The sequence below is a fragment of the Helobdella robusta genome, assembly GCF_000326865.2.
Source record: "Helobdella robusta unplaced genomic scaffold HELROscaffold_33, whole genome shotgun sequence".
In the NCBI taxonomy this organism is placed as follows: Eukaryota; Metazoa; Annelida; class Clitellata; order Rhynchobdellida; family Glossiphoniidae; genus Helobdella; species Helobdella robusta.
Window position 1 is genome coordinate 2,012,482 of NW_008704623.1, and position 23,436 is coordinate 2,035,917.

General features: G+C 36.7%; 2 protein-coding genes across 2 annotated transcripts; both read right to left on the reverse strand.

Moving 5' to 3' along the window:
- Positions 1-271: 271 nt before the first annotated feature.
- Positions 272-10,166, reverse strand: HELRODRAFT_192507 (hypothetical protein; the record flags this gene model as incomplete). The annotated part of the gene is made up of 30 exons (XM_009022893.1): positions 272-668; positions 700-907; positions 1,019-1,154; positions 1,330-1,484; positions 1,592-1,717; positions 1,983-2,117; positions 2,414-2,490; positions 2,669-2,768; positions 2,953-3,274; positions 3,525-3,721; positions 3,985-4,104; positions 4,359-4,457; positions 4,540-4,627; positions 4,707-4,828; positions 5,348-5,436; positions 5,669-5,859; positions 6,076-6,287; positions 6,457-6,648; positions 6,729-6,898; positions 7,044-7,260; positions 7,349-7,452; positions 7,551-7,690; positions 7,847-8,051; positions 8,147-8,251; positions 8,435-8,623; positions 8,717-8,809; positions 9,148-9,330; positions 9,393-9,573; positions 9,673-9,782; positions 10,055-10,166. The coding sequence occupies 29 exons, from the start codon at positions 10,164-10,166 to the stop codon at positions 839-841; spliced, it is 4,239 nt and encodes a 1,412-aa protein (XP_009021141.1). The 3' UTR covers positions 272-668; positions 700-838.
- A 1,891-nt stretch (positions 10,167-12,057) lies between these two features.
- On the reverse strand, positions 12,058-22,782 carry HELRODRAFT_175473 (hypothetical protein; the record flags this gene model as incomplete). The annotated part of the gene is made up of 13 exons (XM_009022894.1): positions 12,058-12,221; positions 12,361-12,387; positions 12,669-12,870; positions 12,959-13,039; positions 13,108-13,208; positions 13,415-13,696; positions 13,835-14,113; positions 15,053-15,056; positions 16,419-16,510; positions 16,672-16,848; positions 18,108-18,740; positions 18,948-18,992; positions 22,686-22,782. 13 exons carry the CDS (start codon positions 22,780-22,782, stop codon positions 12,058-12,060), a joined length of 2,184 nt encoding a protein of 727 aa, XP_009021142.1.
- Between the last annotated feature and the right edge of the window lie 654 nt (positions 22,783-23,436).

Sequence of the window (23,436 nt, forward strand, 5' to 3'; positions counted from 1 at the left end):
AATTTTAGGGAATGTGGCGCTGATCTAGTGAAGCAAGCTGGTAGTTGTTTCCAGATTCATGTAGACTATAATAGTACACAATCTACTGAGCAGAAAAATGTATAATTTAGTGGTGGAAATCAAGACGTTTTTGGTATATAGTATCTTGAATCGACCGAATAGTTATCATTATGTGTAAAGGAACTAGAACTTTAGTTCGAGTTATTTTTTGAATGTGAAAATGTAGATGGAAGAACCGGGAAGGAAACTTGAAAAGCCTGAAATCCAATTTGAGATTTCGGAAATTTTAAGTTTATTAACATGAACATTAATAATTTGGCATTTTCCTTTTTCTAATTATAATATTTTCAGTTTTCGCCAAAGTTGTCTGAATCAGCCAGTGTCAATATAAATACCACTAAACTTTAACCACCACACATCACCTGGTCATTTATTTGAACGTTTTGAAATGTTATAAATTTAGACAAACAAAAATTTAATAAAAAACACAAAATAGAAAGAGATAAAAATGAAACATTTAACGAGAAACACACGAGAGAAACACACGAAAAACGAACAAAAACTATGTATAGGTATGCTTAATTTCCAAACTAATAAGCTACAAATTCGCATCATATATAATATAAAGTTCAACAATTATTTTAAAAATTCGATAAAAAATTACCAAAATTATAACAAATTCGCAAAAATACCAAAATTATAACAAATTCGCAAAAATCATTTCAAAATCATCTGAAAATTTTTTAAATTCATGTAGAACGACGTATTCAAAGTAAAAAATAAAATAAGATGCTAAAACAAATGATTTTAAAAAGTGAACAACAGTGCATGTGCGTATTTAAGTGGCATAATGATCAAATGAACCCAAGTACTCGAGAGCAGATCTGTAAGAGAATGCATACTGCTCCTGAATCAACAAAATGTTCAATCAGATATTTCATAATTTAATATTTAAAGTGAAGCGAATTTATCGAAATTCAAAAATTTTGGAGTACTATAAAATATATTAGCAACAAACCTCGTTGGCAACCATGGCAATTCGTTGTTGTCTGAGTAGCTTGACAGTTGTGAAGATGTCAACGACTCCCTCCATTCTCATCCTATCAAGAACGTAACTCAAACATATAAAGACCCCCGTTCGACCCGTTCCTGTGCTGTTTGGTTGTTTGGTTGGTTGGTTAGTTGGTTGATTGGTTGGTTGGTTGGTTGGTTGGTTGATCGGTAGGTTAACGATGACGAAGGTGATGAGGGCAATGATGACGTTAATGGTAGCAATAAATCACATTTTAACAAATCGAACAAACAGCCAACCAATCAACAACAACCGACCAGCAATGAACAGTGATTGGTCCATCCTGTCCGAATTGTTCCTTGGTCTTGTGCACCTGACCAATGAAATCAATGAAGACCTCTCCACTCTGGGGCACTCCGACTTCTGGCCAATCAGTGAATTGGAATTGACGGATAGTTCGTGATTGGCCGTCCTTTTTTATTTGTCCGTGTTGGTATCGATTAGCGAATTATGTTAATTGTTGAAGCGGGATGTTTTCATCAGACCAGTGAACAGTTAAAATGAGACAAGGGCACTAACCCTGGCATCGGTGACCTTGAACTCTCTCAAAATGTATTGGGGCATGTTGTACTCGGCCATCGGGTCCACCACATAATATTGATAACGGGCCGATCTGTCACCAGGCCAATACTGATGGTACTGATCCTGATTATGATGATAGCAAAGATGATGATGATGATGTTGTTGTTGATGAGGATGATGATGTTGTTGTTGATGATAATGAAGATGACACTAGATAAAACTATGATGGCGATAACATTGATCATCTATCCAGCCAGCCACGAAATATATATTTCACTCTAATATATAACCATCCACTTATTTACTTATTAACTCATTCATCATCCATCTATCCATTCACTCATTCATCAATTTCCTCATTCATTCATCCATCCATCTATCCACTAACTCTGCCTATCTCCCTAATTTTAGTGAGTACGACGATGATAGTGGAGTTGTGCTCCCAGATCATGCGCCAGAAATCTTCCGTCGTCTCAAGCATTGGACCTTGAGTTGCTATATATGATCTTTTGTTGCGATAACCCTGGCAGTCAGTAGGGATGTGTGTGTATGTTACCTTTTTTATATATAACCTTCTGACAACATGAAAAAAACACAAAGTAGAAAGGCATAGAGACGTGAGGTTTGGAGTGTGTTAGGTTTTCAGTTTCCTAAGGCAGACGGCATTCGATCCAGGTCAGTGGGCAATAACTATGCGAATGACAGTGCGCCGACCGTCTGCGTTAGCTCGTCCATTGATAATCATAATGATAATAAATTTATTTGTAACTCAGAGACAAAAATTTGATGATAATAAATGAAAGAAATGAAGCCACAAACGTCAACGAAGTTTGCATTGATGTAATCCGAACCTTCAACGCCTCTGATTGGCAGCAAACATACACGCGATGATTCGTCTGAATATTTAAGGGGGGCAGAATTTTAAAAAAATTGCCAAAAATTTGAAAAAGTTAACATAACTATGAACAAAATTAAGTAACATTCTTTTCGAACCAACCTAATATTTTATTTAACTTATGGTTGAACATATATTGGTACATCAAAGCAAGCAAACAAACAAACAAACAAACTTACATGGCAGTATATGAACCGATCTGTTCTTATGTTTGTTGCAGACTAAAAGTGAACTTGTTGTCTTGCATAAGTTGTTGCTCAGTTTTATTTGGTTCAGTTTCTGGCGACGGATGAATGAATAGATGGATTTATGAATAGACAAACAAATAAATGAACGAACGAACGAACAAACAAATGAATGAACGAACGAACGAACAAACAAATGAATGAACGAAAAAACGAATGAACGAACGAAAAAGAACAGAAAATATTTAAACAAATTTCCATTCCCTAAACTCACTCACTCGAAACTCCAGCTGCAAATCTGTAACATCAGCACCGACACCAGAGACGCGTTTGGTCAATAGAGCCTGCAAGTGACTGTAGAGATGCCTGGCCTGGACCTCAGTGCGAGGTATCATGCTTAGGTACTCCCTCAATACCTCGTGTATAAAAATGTACTGATCTTCAGTTTGCACTGTGTAGTTACGCTGCGACCTGAGACATGTTGTATGGCCATATATGTCTATTGTGGCGCTGCTGCTGCTGCTGCTGTTGGTGTGGTCGTTTATTCTCTCGATCATGGAATCAACGACGATGTATACGCCCGTTCTTCCTACTCCTGCACTATTTTCACGAACGGTTCATTCATTCATTCATTCATTCATTCATTCATTCATTCATTCATTCATTCATTCATTCATTCATTCATTCATTCATTCGTTTGTTCGTTCGTTCGTTCATTTTGTATCTATTCCTTCATTCACTACTAGTTGAATAAATCATCTACTCAATTGCTTTATTAATCTAAATTACCAGGCAAACAATAACGTCTATCCATCCATATATTCATTCATTCATCCATCCATCCACTAACCTGCAATGAACGACAACAGGTCCTCCAGACGACACGTGATGTTGTTGTTGAAGATGGTGATGATGAGATTTGACCTTTTCGACGAACATTATGAAGGTCGTGCATTCATCCGGGATGCCATGATCGGGCCACGACGTGTATTGGTAGTGTTTGATTTCCCTTCTTCCTATTGGCTCGGCTGGATTTGAATTGCTCGTCTGTGATTGGTTGAAATAAAAAATTACGTTATTGTTATTACCTTCATTTTATACCTGAGTTGTATCAATCCCCAATCCATCCCATTATAAACACTCGAATAAGCTGTTTGTGGCAAAAAAAAATTAGATTTTCCTAGTTAAAATAAAACATTAGATTGCGACATTCGCTTTCAAAGAAGTTTAGCATTTAAAGATTCTAATTTACTTCCAATTAAACGCTGACTAGGTGTAAAACATCACATCATCATCATCATTGTGGGCACCTTAGTAATGTGTAGCGTTCTTATTGTGTAGTGAGCCAGTTCAACAGACTCCATGAGTACAACCTCGATATCTCCGAACATTTCAGAACCTCTCATTGGCCAGTACTGGTTGCATTTGATCTATCATTGGTTGGAAGATTTGTGGAAATGAATTTGATTAGCTGAATGATTTATGTTGAGTAATGTGATTGGTCGAATGATTTACGCAAATGGATAAGAATGGCTGAAAGATTTGTGAGAATGAAGTTGATTGGTTAGACGATTTGCGCATAAATGGCGTTGAATAACAAACAATGAAAGCATATCAAGACTTTAAAACACAAACCAATAAAAACTGAGACAGTAATGTAATAAAAACATGAAATTCAACCAACCCTATTTCTTTCCTCAAGCTTGGTGACCATAACAATGACGTCACTTCCTTCCTGCCAGACCATTCGCCAAAAATCGTCAAATGTTTCCGGAAGTGGGCCCTAACATCATCATCAACATCATCACCGCCTTCATCATCATCATCACCAATAACAAAAACTTCATCATCATCATCATGACCACCTGTGTAGCAATGTAGGCGTTATGTTTTTTGTAGCCGTCCATGTAGTTGGCGTTGATGTAGTCGCTGTCGGCCACTCCATCTATCGGTCTGACGATGATGATGGTGATGATGGTGGTGGTGGTGACGATGGTGGTGGTGATGCCGATGATGTCGGTGGTTAACTAACTTCAAAATAACTCTAGAGACATCGTAGGCCACAACATTAGCATATCTATTTTTGTGTTTGTTGCACTCCATTGAAGATGACTCCCAGGTAAATTGCTGGGCGGGGTCAATGCTCTCATACTCCTGTGATTGGTCCGTTAGTGAATCATAATTTATGCTAATTTATTCATGAGATGTCCAGTAAAGACATAATTGCAGTGATATTTTACTCAAGAATAAATAAAAATGAATGTAAAATGATTAGATAAAAGTATTGATTTCGATTTTGAAATGTAGAAATAAAATTAAATTAGAATGAATTCTCCGCAAGTAAAACTGAAGTTAAAATGGTTTTTCCTAAAAATAACAATTTAGTTATATTTATTCAAATATTTGGCGCATCGTCTTGAACTGTTTCAGCGACTGTATGGCGAGTCGAAAAGTACAAGCGAAGTAGAATGGAAGTAGATGCAGAAAGAATTTCACAAGAACTAAGCAAAATGGATTACGAAACTGTAAGTCAAAGTAGAGTAAAATTATTCATACGCAAGAAACAGTGAAGGAGACGTAGAATGAATATTATAAGTAAAATACCATTAGGCATAGTTGATCGTTTGGTTGCCATGTTAATATCATACATTCAAATGCCCACAAATAACTGACCAATGAGAAAAGATGACCACCGTTTAACTTCATCCTGTTCACGTGACTAGCAAATTCACTGATCGCGATTGGTGGGTGACTGGACATAGCTGTTATCATCATCACCACCATCATCATCACTATCATCATCATCACCATCATCATCATCACCACCATCATCATCACCACCATCATCATCATCACCATCATCATCATCACCACCATCATCATCACCATCATCATCATCACCACCATCATCATCACCATCATCATCATCACCATCATCATCATCACCACCACCATCATCATCATCAGTAATTAACGTCAACATCGTCGTTCAACCTGGTGTCAGGAAGTGCATCCTCCTCAACTCGACCGGATCTCGTGGTGATGACGACGACGAAGATGACGTCAGTGATGATGGTGACGTCACAGCTTTGTTGTTGTTGCGTAGTAGTGATTTGTTAGCGTCTGAAATGTGTTGCTGAGTTGTTGATGTTTTGTTGTTGTTGTTGTTGGCGGAAGTTCTTCGCCTGACGACGATGGTGACGATGACGACGATGGTGGTGGTGGTGATGATGTCAAAATCAAAAGTAGTTATACTGATGAAGAATGAATGAATGATTGGTTGTCCATACAAATACTTCTGACCTCCTATGACCTTCAGTCATCATCATCATCAGCACCAACATCATTACCATCACCAACATCATTACTATCACCAACAACATCATTATCATCATCCCAACCTAATGAAGAGTGTCAAGAGTATACAGAGCAGTATGAGAACAACAGCCCCACATATTGGAGCAACTATGTACAACAAATCAATTGAGTATTTGTTGTTGTTGTTGTTGTTGTTGATGATGTTGTTGTTGATGTTTTCTGGCATCATTGCAATGCCCATCATAGTTTGGTGGTTAGTTGAGATGAGGTGGGAGAATGGTGACGATCTGTACTTCTGCGGAGACCATGATGTTGATGGTGATGTGTTGATGGTGATGTGTATTTATGCTAACAGCGTTGACAATCATCTTTATCGTCATCTTCTTCTTCTTCATCACACTCATCATCGTTGTCGTTTTCATCATCATCATCACAACAATCATCGTCATCAATACTAAACTAACGTTGTTAGAGACGAAAGCCCTGACAAACACTCTGTACAATTCTTCAGCTTTCAGTGGCCGATTTATAAAACCGCCCATCCCTACTTTCTGTCCATCTCCTAATTTCATTTCTGCCGGAACACTCTTTTCAAATACTGCGGCAATCCAGGCGGACTTGCTCGATGATGAGGATGGTGATCCTTTATTTCTCAACTGGTTATTTAATCGAAATTTATCTTTTAATCATCACCCCATCCCCATCATCGTCATCACAACATCATCATCATCATCACCTCTTCGGGAGTATAGTCATCAGGGGTTCTTTGTTCCCCAGTATCCAGGACAACAATGACGTGATAGTGCGTGATTGGTCCGTGCTTCTCTGAGGCTCCGTATAACCTCACCGTGACAACAGAGTCGGACAGGATATGTATGAGGTGGGGCCTTTCAAAGGGGGGAGGAGCTAAAATATTTCCACGTTGTATATTAATGCATCACTTAATTTCATGCATGATTCATGGGTTTTGAAAAAGTTAATGAATATTCATAAATGTATTAAACTGAAATGAATAATTGGTAATAACGAGAAAATCAAATCAGCCAATCACCGTCCACGTAGGTTTCGGCTCTCAGTTGCAGTGATGGGCCTGTCTTACCGTCAATAAATTTAGTAGAGATGTTAACAAAGTAGAGAGTATTCGGTACCAGGGAATCCAGAAGTAGTTGTCGGTCCTCTTTCGATACTTTTGCGTCCCTTTGTGGGTCGATGAAAGTTTCGAGTTGGTCCAGCGAGTTTTTGAAAGTTTTGCGGCCTTCGAACAAGATCTGGGACGTGAGGTGGCAGAAGAGGGGGTCGTTATTATCATTATATTAATTGCAGTGATTCCTAATGTAAACAGAAGTGGGAACCAACGTTATATTTGTAGACCCCTGGCTTTCTCGGGGGTTTCCACTCCAAGGTTAGAGACCTACTTGTTTGGGATTTCACTTTAAATTCTTGCACGGCGTCAGGATGATCTGCAGACGCGTGCATAGTTGTGCATAGTTTGACAAATGCAAATGAACTAAATATTTCGCACTTTTATGAATAAATTTGCATAATTAATGGTACTAACCCTGTTCCAACTTATTTGAATATACGACTTCAGATAGATTGCCAATCAGGCCGTCGTTAGTGATGGCGCGAACTCTGAATGCATAACCATTATTTGGTTCCAAGCCCTCTATTATCGCTCGTGTCGAGTCAGTCTCAGTTCTTTGATGAGTTGGGTGCAAATAAACAGCATCAAACAACGTAGCATAAACCAATCAAACAATTAACTAAACAACTGAATTAACATATCAAATTTATTCTTTTATCATTCATTCATTCATTCATCATTCATTCATTCATTCATTCGTTAATACCAACTTGGTCCACTCGTCAACATCATCCAGCGCGAACATGCTGTAGAACAACTGATACCTCAAATAACCACCAAGATTATTATGCCCGCCATAATTATTATTCCCGCCAAAGTTATTATTCCCGCCTAAATCTAGAGGGTCCCACGAAATGTCCATCGATGATGGCGATAGTTGTTGGACTTGCAGGTTGGATGGTGGAGGTAGGTAGGCTGGTGATTAGGAAGGATGGCCATTGATATTATTTGGGTTACAACTACACCGACTGAAAATAATAATAGTTAGAGGGCCATCCAACTGAACTTACATCCAGTCAAGGTCCTGAATGGCAACTTGATGCTCCACGGCCCGGGACCCTTGCTCGAGTAGGCCCTTATCTGGAAAAAGTAGTCGCTGTTCGGGTCGAGGCCATCTATTTTTAGAAATCGTAATTATTTATTTTTAAACTAAGCAGTGATTGAGTATTCAAGTAAAATATGAATAATTTGCAACAAAATTATGTGAGACTCGTGAACACAATTTTGTCAACAACTGCAAAAAACAACAGAAAGAAAAAATGTAAGCACCCCACGCAAACAAAATACCAATCCCTTACTTATTTGCATAGACTGATGTGTGGTGTTCAGGAAGAAATCGTCTCTCATGTTGGTTCTCTTCTGATACTGCACCTGGTACATCACTATTTTTCCGTTCCTGTCCTGTTTATGAGGTGGTTGCCATGACAACTTCAAGGATGACCCGCCGACCCAGACGGCCGTAAAGTTGAGCGGTGACCCTATTGGCTCTTTATAAGTTTAATTAAATTGCGTCACATTCAATTAATCAAGATTTTATCGGATCAAATGTGAATACATTTATGCATTACAGCGTCACAAACTTGCATCAGGGGTTTTAACGCTGACGATAGATGGCTCTCCGTAATCAACTTTATTCCTGGCCGATACTCTGAATTCATAATCTGATCCTTTCTCTGATTAGTTCAAAGTTTTTGTGAGTTTTGTTACGGCGATTTTGATTGGTTGAAACATTTACATCATATAACATAAACATAACCCTGGGGTGGGAAAACTTTTTGCTGTGAGGACCCCACCGAGAACTATTTTAATTTTACTTTTGTAGGGCCGCACATATACTTAAACAGCAAATTTTTTCGATTCGAGTGAGAAATTTTTTAAGATTTGTGGCTCTTTTTTTGGTCATAATATCTGGTGGCTGACGACCCTTTTTTGGCGAACAAGGCCTCGTGGACCACCAAAATTTTGCCCACCCTGACCTACCCCTGATATAACCAATGAGCAGATGACTAACGTAGGGAGGCCGTGATGAACATGGTCTTATCACCGTCAACTCTCCTCTCCTCAACATCACTATCTCCCGCCACGGAGTACGCGATTTTGTAGCCATCCAAGCTGATCGGCGGTTTGCTCCATGTAACGAGAGCCGTGTAGTCCTCCTTTATCGATACTTTCATGTTTTGTGGAGGTGCTGGTACTGGTGATGATTATGATGGCTGTCATCATCATCACATTCACACCATCATTATCATATCTTACCCTCTCCTTTAGTTTTAACTTTCTTCATCTTCCCGACAGTTCCATCACCTTTCTTAGTGAAAGCCACAACATGAAATTGATAAGTAGTTTCGTGTTTCAATCCAGTTACAATTGCTTCCGTTACGTCAGATGTTTCTTTCGTAATTGTGGGTAGGGATGAATTTAGTGGGGTTGCTGTGATCTATAAAGATGGTTGTGGTGGTGGTGATGATGAAGACGAGGATGATGAAGACGAGGATGATGAAGATGAGGATGATGAATAAGATGATAGTGGCCAGACCTTATAACCCTTAATGACCCCTTGAAGGTGATTGGCTGGATGTTTCCATTGAACATACACGCTTGTCGAGTTGATGGTTTTCAATGATAATTTGGCTGGCTCTTCTGGAACTGTTGTGTGGTGTTTGTTTTCTGGCGATGTTGCTCAAGTGTTGATTTTGATGTTTTTGTTGTAAGGGTTGTTAATATTGAAGTATCTCTATCGTCGATATTGTATCGGCGATACGTTTTTCAGTATTTTTTAACGACCATGACTGTTTTTAGATGTTTAGCTTTTGTTTTTTGAATACGCTTTGCTGTTTTAGCGCAATTGTGTTGCCACTACACCGCACTAAAATTACTTTTAAAGAAGTGAAAAATAAAGTATTATTTCTTTCACTAACCAAAATCCGGAGTTGTAACTTGAATGATCGGAGTACTAGGACCTTCCATATTATCGTTCCTCCCTGGACCGCCCATCTCTGCAGTGTTTAGGTAACGAGCTGTCAATCTCATATGGTAGGTAGTGTCCGGGACGAGATTATCCAAATGGTAGCTCCGTTCTGATTGGCTAACGGAGATCCGTTGGTTCTTGCGTAGGCGTGAGTCGACGATGTATAATTCATAACCTTTTATTTTTATTATTATTATTGATATTATTATTAAAATTTTTTATTACGATGATTAAAATAGATACCAATAGAATTATTGGTAGGATCCCATGTTAGCTGGATCGTGGTTGGACCAGTTGCCTCTCCTTGAAAGTTGGTTGGCTGTTGCGGGGCTGGTGGGCGGGTGCAATTATTGTTATGTCGATTAATGTAATTAGCGTAATGTCGATTAATGCAATTAGTGTCATGTCAATTAATGTAAGTAGCGTAGTGTGATTTGTTGTAATAAGTGAAATGTAATTTACTGAAATTTTATGCTGCAAAAAAATAGCTTTTGTTAATTAATACTGATTCCCATGCACACATGAACAAAAATATGAATAAATACGCACACGCACACACACACACGAACTACTAAATAAAATGGAAAGACCATTAAGACAGCATAAAACAATGCTGAAAGTGAAGCATAAAAAACAGAAGTAGGCCACATTAGGTTATATATATATATATATATATAATATATATATATTATATATATAATATATATATATATATATAATATATAATATATATATATATATGTTGGTAATAGACCATAATTTTTACAATATTCTATAAATTTTACCGAATGTTTGGCGTTAATATGTTAACGCCAAACATTCGGTAGAATTTATAGAATATGTAAATATATATATATATATACATACATATATTACTCAAAAGTTGAGTATTTGAATACTCTGTAAATACACAGTAAAAATTCCAAAATTCAATATTTAAATAGTATTTAGATACCATAAGTTTTAAAATACTGTCTACAAATAATTAAAACATCGTCTAAATACCAGGCTACCTTCATTTGATGCAAGTTACACGGTTAGTAAAAGATTTACAGCCCAATTTCATTTTTACACAGCAGAGAAGAGGTGACGGAAATTGAACATTTCGTCAAAGTAATTAAAATTTGTTAATTACTATCCCAAGGTTATTAAATGCCGTCTGAATACAGCTATTTAATTAATTAAGTAGTTTAAATGCCGGAGGAGGTATTTAAATACTACTTAAGTATTCATGTACGAGTGTATATAAGAATATCATATAATATATATGTATATATACATTATTTATATATATATATATAATATTCAATCTAGAGATAGATTGAATAAATGTTAAATGAATAGATGGATGGATGAAAAGAACTGATAGGCCACCTAAAAATTGGATAAGTGAGTAATTGAGCGAATGTACGAATAAGCGAACAAATGAATGAATGAACGCATAAATGAGTGAATGAATGAATGAATGAAGGAATGAGTGAAGAAATGAATTGATTGATGTGTGGATCCATCATTCATTGCAACATTTTAACTTCAGAGAGTTAACATAAAAACAACTACAGGAACGATAATAACAAACAACAACAACAATAATAATAATAATTATGGCGATTATTATTATTATTCGATAAAATAATAATTTAAGTAATATTATTATTTCAAGAATAGACATGGCTGTCTTGTTTCATCAAACGTTATACCCCAGGGATATTACGTTACAAAGAAAATATAAAAAAATCTAACACAAATAATAATAATAATAATTGTAATGTTATTATTATTATTATTATTATATCTTACCAAAGTTCCCTTCAATATAACAGTTTATAATTTGAATTATTAATAAAAATAAGATAATAATATTTGAAATCATCGGTTTTAAGAATTTTTCAAATCGAAATCAGAATTTTTTATCCTATGTATTAACCCATTTATTAGTTCATTATTACCAATTTAAAATCCAATTTCGCTATTCTGCGCGTAGAAAATATTTCCAAAGTTAGCAGAAAGAAAGTGAGTCGCTACACCGCATACATTGCATGCGGTAGGTGGAGATCTCTTGCATTCGATCCCACTCGCATCCAGACCAGTGCCAGGCAACTCAACCACTACACCACCTGGCAGCCTAAGTTCATTTTATCCAGCAAAATTTTCATATAAATATGAGTTCAACTGATGCACTGATACAGCGGAGGGATGAATTTGTTGCCTGAATTAAAAATTTAACAACTTCCAAAAAAATTTCCGTCCACTAACTTTCAAATATTCCTTCTGTCTCCAAAACTAAATTAAAATAAAAATCAAACATAATAATAATAATAATAATATAAAGCAAAATAATAATAAATAAATAAATAGTTTGCCATTTGAAGGACGCATGAGCGTAATGCATAGAATCATTCATTCCCAGCTACACTGAAGATCAGCTTGCATTCAAACAGGGTGACAGCGACACAACAGCAGATTGAATTATAACTAATGAACATATGTGTGAATATAAATGGAACGTATGAATTCTAAAAAAAAATGAAGGAACAAAACTCAGTTGGAAACTTGAAAAGTACCTCCGATTTTAGTCACAACGGCAATAGGAATGGACAGTGGCCCATCACCGACGCCGTTGTAGGCCTGCACGCATATCAAATACTTCTTGCTATCCAGTAAGTTACTAATCGTAGTTAGGCGCGTGTTCTCCACCGAGTGCACAGTCCAGAGGTGCTGGGGCAGTTCGGGGTTGTTCGCCTGAGTGTACAGGATTTTGTAGCCCTGCGTGACGTCATATAATATTATAATATTATTATAATTTAGTTGCGCGGTGGTTAAGATGCCTGGCAGTGCTGCTGCCGGCATTGACCCGGTTAGAATGCAAAAATATCATGCCCTTTAGCACGCAGTGTGTCTGTGATTCGTTGTTTGCGTGCTTGCCTGTTCCTTGCTGATGAGAAATTTTCATGAGAAAATTGTAAACAAAATGTTAGTTTGAATAATTTCATAATTACAGACCAGGATGACACCATTTGGTGTCTTTGGTTCGTCCCAGAAGACGGCCAACTTCCCGGAACTGATACATTTTGCTTTCACATTCTCCGGTGATGATGATGGTGCTAGTGGATGAAAATGATGATTGTGAAAATGATGATGAAGGTAATGGTGATGATCATTATCATAGTTATGGCAGTGATGAGGAAAAAATTATGATGATGGTGAATCTGGAGATAGTAAGGACGAATGGTAGGAGGATGAAGCAAACATGGCCTCACATAAAACGAAGAATATTATTAATGTTATTGTTGTTATCATTGGTGCTGACCTGATTCTGCTGTCGTGCCATAGAACGAGTTGCTGTAGTGACTGAGGCCAACTTCGTTGACGGCAGCCACACGGAAGTCGTACATGGTGTGGGGCTTCAAACTGTTGATGGCGACCTCCGCAGTGGCCACGTTGTGGATGGTCATGTAGAGGACGGTGTCGTCGTACTTCGGTTTGTACTGGACGATGTGGTGGCGGGCGGTGGCGGGTGCGGTCCACGTGAGGCGAGCCGAGGTGGCTGTGACGTCGTGCAACATCAAGTTCGTTGGCGGACTTGGCGGACCTTGGGATTTATTTTTAATGAATTGAAAAATTTCGTTCAAACTGAATCTTCATTTGATATGAAAAACTTTATTTCATTACATTCGCGCAATCGAAAGGAGCAGAAAGTGGAAATGAAGAATTAAAATGTCCAACTAACTTTTAACATTGACGAAGACCTCCTTCTCAACATTGCCCAACTCCGACCTGGCAAGACATTTGTACGTTGCAGATTGCTGAGCGTTTCTGATAAGTAGATGAACTCTTGAAAGGTCAAGACTGTCGACCAAAACATCGTCGGTGACTTCCACCTCGTTAAGAAGCCATTTAATGGTAGGAGGCGGGGATCCACTGGCCGTGCACGAGATATTAGTCGAATCTGCCGGATTGATTTCAACTGAATCCGGATGAATGACGACATTCGGTGGAATCCGGCGATCTGTTGTATGGAGTACGTTGTGAGGGGGAGGAGAGGTCTTCTCCCCATCCCTTCAAATCATCAACTCAGAAACAAAACAACGATTCTTAACTATTAAAACACAATGAAACGCGCAATGCTCTGCTGATGAAAGCTTTGATGGCCGGCCAAGAAACGGATGATGATGGCGATGATGATGTTGATGATGATGGTGATGATGGTGATGATGATGGTGATGATGATGGTGAAGATGGTGATGGTGATGATGATGGTGATGATGAAGATATAAAATTTTAGCCATGAAAGAATGGTGAATGAAATTTTTAATAAAAAATCTCCTAACGATCACACACGTGAGCTCTGGTGGACATCTCAACGCTATAAAATGGCCGGCTTCAGAAGAATATATCGCCAGCAGTCGTTAAATGAATATTACATAAATGTGAATTATCATACGGTGATGAAGAAAACAGAAATGATGATGATGATGACAATGATAGTGATGGTGAGAATGATGGCGATGATGACGAAGACGATGATGATGGTGATGACGACGATGATGATGGTGATGAGAACAACAGTGGAAATGGATGATGTGAACTTTTCCTTAAAATAACCATTAAGAAAATATGGACCATTCATCAATGCGTTCTTTCGTTTAACCATCGAATTTGTTTGATCCATTCATCAGTTCATTCATTCTTTCAATCAGTCATCCATCCATCCATCCATCCGTTCGTTCTTTCTTTCCTTCATTCGTTCGTTCGTTCCTTCATTCACGTTTAATTCAAACATATAAAGAAAAAATAAATAATAATAAAAATAATAATGATAATAATAATAATAATAAGGGTAGCAATACTACAAATAATAATGTAATGAAATAGTCCGAAATTAATCTCGCCGATAAATATGAACCCCTCTCCATCTCATCACCATTATCGTTATTATTCTAAAAACCAGTCTGTGTGTGTGTGTGTGTGTGTGCGTATGTGTGTGTGTGAGGAATGAAAAAAAGAAAGAAAGAAAAAATGGTTGAATGAATGAATGAATGAATGGATGAATGATTGGATGAATGAATGAATGAATGTTTTTGTATCATAATTGGTTCAAGACGTAGAGAAAATATCCGTATAATTTATAATACGTATTAAGGTGTAATGCAATTATGACGTCATTTAATTATGAGGTAATTTAATTATGATGAAATAATTTAATGTAATCGCGTGATAAGATGTAAGTTAATGTGATTCATCTTAATGCCTGTGTGCATATTCAAGCGTCTTTTGGCATGGTTTCGCTACATAACCCAAGGCAACATGTCCGTGATGATGACGACGACGATGATGGCGTGGTTATGATGATGATGATGATGATGATGATGACAACCGACATATCAATAATGGATGTTCTGGAAAGCAACAGCAGTCAAAATTTCGTTAGTTAGAAGATGCATCGGCAATTATTTATGATGGATGGATGGGTGGATGGATGAAAGAAAAAATGAATGAATGAATGAATGAATGAACGAATGAATGAACGAATGAATGAACGTACGAACGAACGAACGAACGAACGAACGAACGAACGAACGAACGAATGTGTTTGTTGTTTATATTAGCGTAACATTTTTTCAATTATTCCTAGTAAAGTTGTGAGAAGAAAAAAACCTGAATGCTGAAATGCGCGTATATGCAAACAAAAAGATGAATGTTTGTATATACGTATGTATATGCTTCTATGTGTGTGTACATAAGCGTTTGTATGTATATATGTGTATGTATGTGTAATATGCAATCATATATATATATATATATATATATATATATATATATATATATATATATATATATATATATATATATATGTGTGTGTGTGTGTGTGTGTGTGTGTGCGTGTGAGTGTGTGTGTATCTCTATTATCTGTATGTATGTGAAAGAATAAAATAGAAAAAGAGAGAGAGAGATTAACAAAAAGAGAGTAAAGAGATTAACAAAGTGAGAGAGAGAGAAAAAAAGAAACAAAGAGAGAGAGAGAGAAAGAGAGAGAAATGATGAAGGAAATATTTCTGGTTGAATAGTCTCACATTCGTACATTCGTACTATTAGTACCAATTTCATTTGAAACAATCAGCCAGCACTACTACTACTGCTACTAAAAATAATAAAAATATAATTATAATATAATTATAATTACAACAATAATAATTTAATTCTCAACTCAACGAATGATAGGATGATGGTAGGGCATGGAAATAGACACCTATACAAAAACGTGTGTGTGTGACGCGTATAAAGCCCATCTGACCTTTAACATAGAGGTCAACCTGGTGGGAATAAACGGCCCCAACATGGTTGCTAGCTTCACAGACGTACCTGCCTTCATCCAGCTTTTCACTCGAGCGGATTAGGAGGGAACCTTCGAGAATGGAAATGAAACATTCACACGCAGCATTATAAAGAGCATGAACAACAAGTAACACTAGAAGATTTTTTAAATTGTAATAATGCAATTGCATCATAAGACCGCCCTGTTAATTTATAACGCGTGATGTGTGGACAAGATGAAGCGGTACAAACCTGTCGGAGTTGTTTCTAATCTTTGGTTGCTACCCGCCTTAACTGGAAATAAATTTTTGTACCAACGATATTGAATAGGCTGACTTCCGGTAGCTTTGCAGACGAGTTCGACGAGTTTGTTTCGTTCCACTGACTTCATACTTGGCTGGAGGATTAGGCGGGGGAGGCCAGATGGCGCTGCAAGTGTTCATTATTATTATCATTATTTGGATTTAATTCCTTTGTTTTTATTTTTGTTATCAACTATTTATTATTCTTGTTTGTAGTTATTCATTTGGATCGAGAAATCATTGTCTCTTTGTTTCTACACGTACGGCTGAGTTGATAGCAGCCGCAGCCGCAGTTGTGGCGAACGCAGCATGTCATTAATATTGGCGATAGTGGTAGAAGCAGGAGTCAGTAGCCGTCGTTGTAAAAAAAGAAGTAGGAGCAGCAAGCAGAAGCAGTGGTTGTAAAAATTGAGGCAGCATTAACTTGAAAGTAGTGAAAGTAGTAGTAGTATTGAAAGCAGCAGCAGCAGCAGCAGTAGTGGTGGTAGTAGTAGTGGTGGTAGTGTCAGTGGTGATGGTAATGATGTCAAGTTATAAAGAGGTGGACCAAGGCAGGCAGATAATCCGATGTTATGATTAATGTTTAAGACTCCTGATGTAAAGTGACGGGGATTATAAATGATGATGATGATGACGATGATGATGACGATGATGATGATGATGATGATGATGACGACAATACAGATGATTTAATTACGAAATTAAAAGTATCGAATGAAAGGAACACATGAACGAACGAACGAACGAATGGATGGGTTGATGAATTAATAAAAGGGTGAATAAAGGAATGAAAGAATGATTGTAAAAAACGCATGGATGAAATGTATGTATGAAAGCTGTGTTGCTTAATTAATATGAGGTCGCTTAGTTGGTCATGCAACCATCACATCCCAGTATAATCATTCAAGACTTATCGTACATAATGCGATCATTGTAGTAGTGGTAGTGGTAGTAGTGGTAGCAGCAGTAATAGCTGTTCATTTAAATATTCTCATTTTTTCAATATAAATCATCAGCTACTTAATTATCTACATATTTAAATAATCATCGCCATCATAGTCTTCTTCTTCATCATCACTATCTTAAAACCATCAGCACCATTACCACAAACAAATAACTCGTAACAATCACAAAGAAACATCTGAGCATCAATTGCATGCTTACATATTTGCTCACAAACTGACAAACTACCAGTAGTAAGTGCAGCAACGAATGCTGTAATAACATTAACAAATTATCGAGAATAATAATCAGCAATCGTTGTTCTGGAATTCAAAGAAGTGATGGCCTAAACGAAATTTGCAACATTTTGGCTTTTAAAATGACCTCAGTCGAATTAAAATTTCTGGCAAATATTTGGTGCGTCTCTACGATAAAGCCACCCACCATTGTGGTTCTGGAAGACGTGTAGATGAGCTGTCGACTCGTCAGCACCACCCATGTCGTCTTTATCCCTGCCTACCGAACATTGCACCAACCATGAAATGACATCATCGTTTCCAGGATTATTATTATTGTTGTTGTTGTAGAAATGTTTCGAATTAGCGTCCTTATAACCGCCGAATAGAACATTCGTATCGATTCTGATTGCCGAATGAACAGTGACCTGTCGGTTACCTACACTATCTCTATTATTATCGTTATTGTTGTTGTTGTTGTTATTATTATTATAAATGATAGCATCATTTTTCTCGTCATCCTCACTGACGTCATCATCAGTGACGTCACCAGCTTCGGCCACAAGCATGTTGACAATCTGCACTCCGTCCATGCCGTCGTCAACATCCTCGCCATCAATCCTCCATCTCAGTAACCTGCTGCCAAAATGCTCAAAATTGCTGTTGTTGATGTTGTTGTTGATGTTGTTGTTGATGTTGTTGTTGATGATGCTGTTGTTGATGTTGTTGATGATGTTGTGACGTCCTTGGTAACCGGTTGCCAGGCAGAGGAAAGTGACATTGTTGCCTAGCAACACGAATTTATCGTCGATAGAATGGATGATGCGAGGGTGGTCCAAATCTGGAGACAATAAATGAGTGAATGAATGAATGAATGAATGAATGAATGAATGAATGAATGAATGAATGAATGAATGAATGAATGAATGAATGAATGAGCGAACGAATGAATGAATGAATGAACGAACGAATGAATGAATGAATGAATGAATGCATGAACAAATGAATGAATGAACGAACGAACGAATGAATGAGTGAATAGACTTACTATAGTTGGTGGCGGGGAACCTGTAATCTCTTTTGTTCAATGGAACTAAAGGAAAGAAGAGGTAATGATAATGATGTCGTTGTTGGTGTTAGTGTTGATGATGATGGTTATGATGAAAGCAACGAAAATGACGATGAAGATGATGAGGATGATGATAACGATGATGAAGATGGCATTGATAAATTCTAGATAATAAAAATTTATATAATCGCTTAATGTATACAACCATTAACTAACATCTTTCAAGATACTTAAGAACCGTGTGTGTGTGTGTGTGTTTGTTTGTGTGTGTGTTTGCGATTGCGTGTGTTTGTACGTGTCTGCCGATATAAATATATCACATTAACGCGAGCGCAACATGACAAAACGCAATTTAACGCGCCATTGCCTACCTACCTACCTACCTACCTACCTAGTCGCTTTTGCTGTTGTTGTTGATGTTGCTGTTGTTGTTGATGTTGTTGATGTTGCTGTTGTTGTTAATGTTGTTGATGTTGCTGTTGTTGTTGTTGTTGTTTGATGTTGTTGATACATGAATATACAAGACCACTACCACCACGAACGGAAATTTTATTATCTACGTCATCATCATCTCACACATCCTCATCATCATCGTCCTCCTCCTCCTCATTAACTTCATCGTCATCATCAGTATCATCATCAGTATCATCATCAGTATCATCATCAGTATCATCATCAGTATCATCGTAATCATCATCATCATCGTCGTCGTCGTAATCGTCATCATCATCGTAATATTTCTCACGAGAGAAGTAGAAACAGCAATCGTTCTGTGAAGCAACAAAACCTCACAAACAACCATACACGCGTCAATGTTTATTTACAATAGGCGCTCTCACACACACACACACGCACACACACACACACACGCACACACACACACAAATTATCATCACTACCATCATCATCACCACCATCATCATCATCAACAACAACAACAACGACGACGAAAATAATTAGAAACGTCATCATTATCATCGCGAACGAGATTCTCTCCATTCTGAAAGTTCTCAGAAAACGAGCATAAAAAAAGTCAGCTGTCAATAATAATAATAAAATTAATAATAATTATAATAATTATTACTATTATTATCGTCATCTTCATCCTTTTTATTATAATTCGTTGCTGTTATTAAAAAATTTGGTTTCTTTGATATTAAATTACAAAACGAAAACATATCAGAGCGTGAGTGTTTCATTCTCCTGATCATCATCATCATCACCGTCTTCATCATCGTCGTCTTCATCATCACATGCAGCGTCAGTTGTTGCTCCCTCTCTATACAATCATTCTCACGAGATTCACCTACTACTACTACTGTTACTGCTACTACTACTGCTACTACTACCAGTAACAACAACAACTATCGTCATCATCATCGTCATCATCATCGTCATCATCATCATAATCACTATCATCATCATCAAGTGAAGGACCACCATAGGAATTATTATGGAATAAATAACGTTTCAATGACACCAATATAATCACGTTTTAATCTACCAACAGTAACCACAAGTAATAACAATAATAATAAATTATATTCATGGTATTTGGTTCTTATTCTTGGTTCTTCAAATCGCCATAGCAACGTATAAATACCAACAACAAATTTTCTAATGCCTGTTTCCAGCTTAAATGCTTTTCTATGTGTGTGTGTGTGTGTGTGTGTGTGTGTGTGTGTGTGTGGTGCGTGTGTATGTGTGTGTGAGTATTATACTCTTTCTTCCCTTTCTCCCTTTCTCGCTCTCGCTCTCTCACGAGCAACTAGACGAGCAGCAGAGTTAAAAGATTTACTTAAAGGACAGAGTGTAGAATCAGGAAGACCATACAACAGCGAGATACAATAATCAATCAATTGGATAAGACTAAGAAAGTAACAAGAAGGAGACGAGTAGGATTGTCAAGAAAAGGCAAAAGTTTTTTATTCTACGTAGATGAAAATAAGAACTTCTAGCAACACTATTAATCTGAGAAGAAAGAAACATGCTAGAATCTAAGATAAAGCCTAGACTACGAAACATGTGAAAAACATCAAGAGTTTTAGAATCTGGTAAGATAATAGAAGAAATAGTAATAGAGCGTTTATATTTATTAAAACAAATTAATTCAAATTTAGAAGGATTAAGTTTAAGACAACTAGAGTCAGACCAAGCGATAATTGAAGAAAAACTAGATTAAGAAGAAGACGATTGAGATTAGATGGAGGAAAAGAAGTAAAAATAGAGTAGGGGTGGGCAAATTTTTTGCTGTGAGGGCCGCATTGAGAACTATTTTACCTATGAAGGGCCGCCTATGTACTTGAATAAATAGCACCGGGAATGAATTTTTTATGATTTGTGGTTTCTTTTTTGGTCATAATGTCTGGCTGCCAACCTTTTTTATGGCGAACAAAGTCTCGCGGGCCGCAGTTTGCCCACCCCTAAACTAGTGAGAAAAAAATGAAAAAATATTAAAATAATACGAGGTAGTTCAGAAGTATAAATTATATATACTTTTTATATATGCGTAAGTATGTGTGTTGTATGTTTGCGTGTCATGCTTCATTATCCTGTTCTATTTCTTTCTCTTCTACTTTCTTTTCAGTTCTTTCTTTCTCTTTCTCTCTCTCTCTCCATGTATGTATGTATACATTATACATACGTGGGTGTGTATGGGTGTATGTGTATTAAATATACGGACACACCCTCTAATTTACTTTTTTGATTGAAAAGAACATCGTTGTTGTTGTTGCGATCTTGTTGTTGTTGCGATCTTGTTGTTGTTATTATTGATCTTGTTTTGTTAATTGCATAAGTAGACACAGCAAAAAATTGTACTGCCATTAATGCGATGCTGTTGTTGTATGTGTTGCGTTGTTAATCACGTGATGATATACTAATTGATGCATGGATTGCATCTGTAGAGTCTTTAAATCAACACAGTCAACGAATTTAACAAATTACGTGCAAGCCAGACAACAAAAAGTAACTTCTTACAATGTTTACATATATAAAAACATGCACATAACAGGACTAGCCGTCTTTGTCTTATAAACATTTCAATTATAACCACACAAACACAACAACATCAACAACACAGCAGCAACAATATAAACGCCACCAAAAATAGCAAAACCAACGGCAAAATAATTCACCATTAAACAAGCTTAAGTATAAAATACAATTTCGGAACATGCGGGCGTCGTCATTTTCATTATTTTACTACTACTGCTGCTATTACTACTACTTCTAGTACTGCTGCTACTTCTACTACTACTAATACTACAAATGCTACACCACTACTACAACAACAGTAATAATAATACTCACAGTACTACTACTACAGCCACTACTTTTACTACTACTATTACTACAGCAGCTACTACTACTATGAAGTATTTGAGACTTCATTTATATTCCAATCAGCTAATCATCCTTGTGATGTCAATGGTCTAACCGGTGTGGTGTGTGTTCATGCTGATGATGTTTTTGTTGATGATGTTTTTGTTGATGATGTCTTTGTTGATGATGTTTTTGTTGATGATGCTTTTGTTGGTGATGTTATAATTTTAATCATAATTTTGTCGTGCTGTACTAATTTGTTTCGGATGGCACGATTCTGATTCGAAGCGTTTTTTTTCGAAATTACATTATTCATTCCTTTTACAACTTTGGCTATTACAATTGTAATAACTTATATATGCGTGCGTGTGTGTGTGTTTTACTCGCACTCACCTTTGTTATCGGTACTCCTCAATGGATTAAATCCTTGGTAGGAATTTGGAGCTAGCAAAATCAACAAAAACGCACTTTTCACAAAATTATTTACCATTGCTGCAGCTGATGATATTATTCCAGCAATCATTATTATAAATTTTACTTATGTAATTATTAATATTTACGTTTTATTTGACCAAACACTAAACATTTAGTTCACTTCAATCTGGATAAACAAACGAAAACTCTGTTAATATATAGGTATGCTTCTTATGTGTATGTACGTACATGTGTTATATACACATACATACATGCACATATAAATTATCAAGCTTATTTCATCTCATCTCAACGCAACGCTAATCTGATTTTTCTCTTGAAAATTGTGATGAGATGATAAGATAGATGGAGTCACTCTTTATTCGTTCATTCATTCTCTTTTTTATTAATACTTCATTCATCTTTCTATCCATTCAACAAACTGTTTAATTAATAACTACACCCTTCGCTATATAAATCTTTCTAATTCGGCTCACTCATTCTATAATTCTTTTATCCATGCATTTCTCGATCCATCATTTTATTCATCCATCTAATCATCATTTTATTCATTCATTCAAACAAACATTACATAAAATCAGTGCTAAACGCTGAGCATGAAAGAAAATTTGTCGAGAAGCAGTTTATATAGAACACACAATATATCTGTATATATACATACATATTGTATAATATACATATTGTATAATATAAACATGTATATATATAT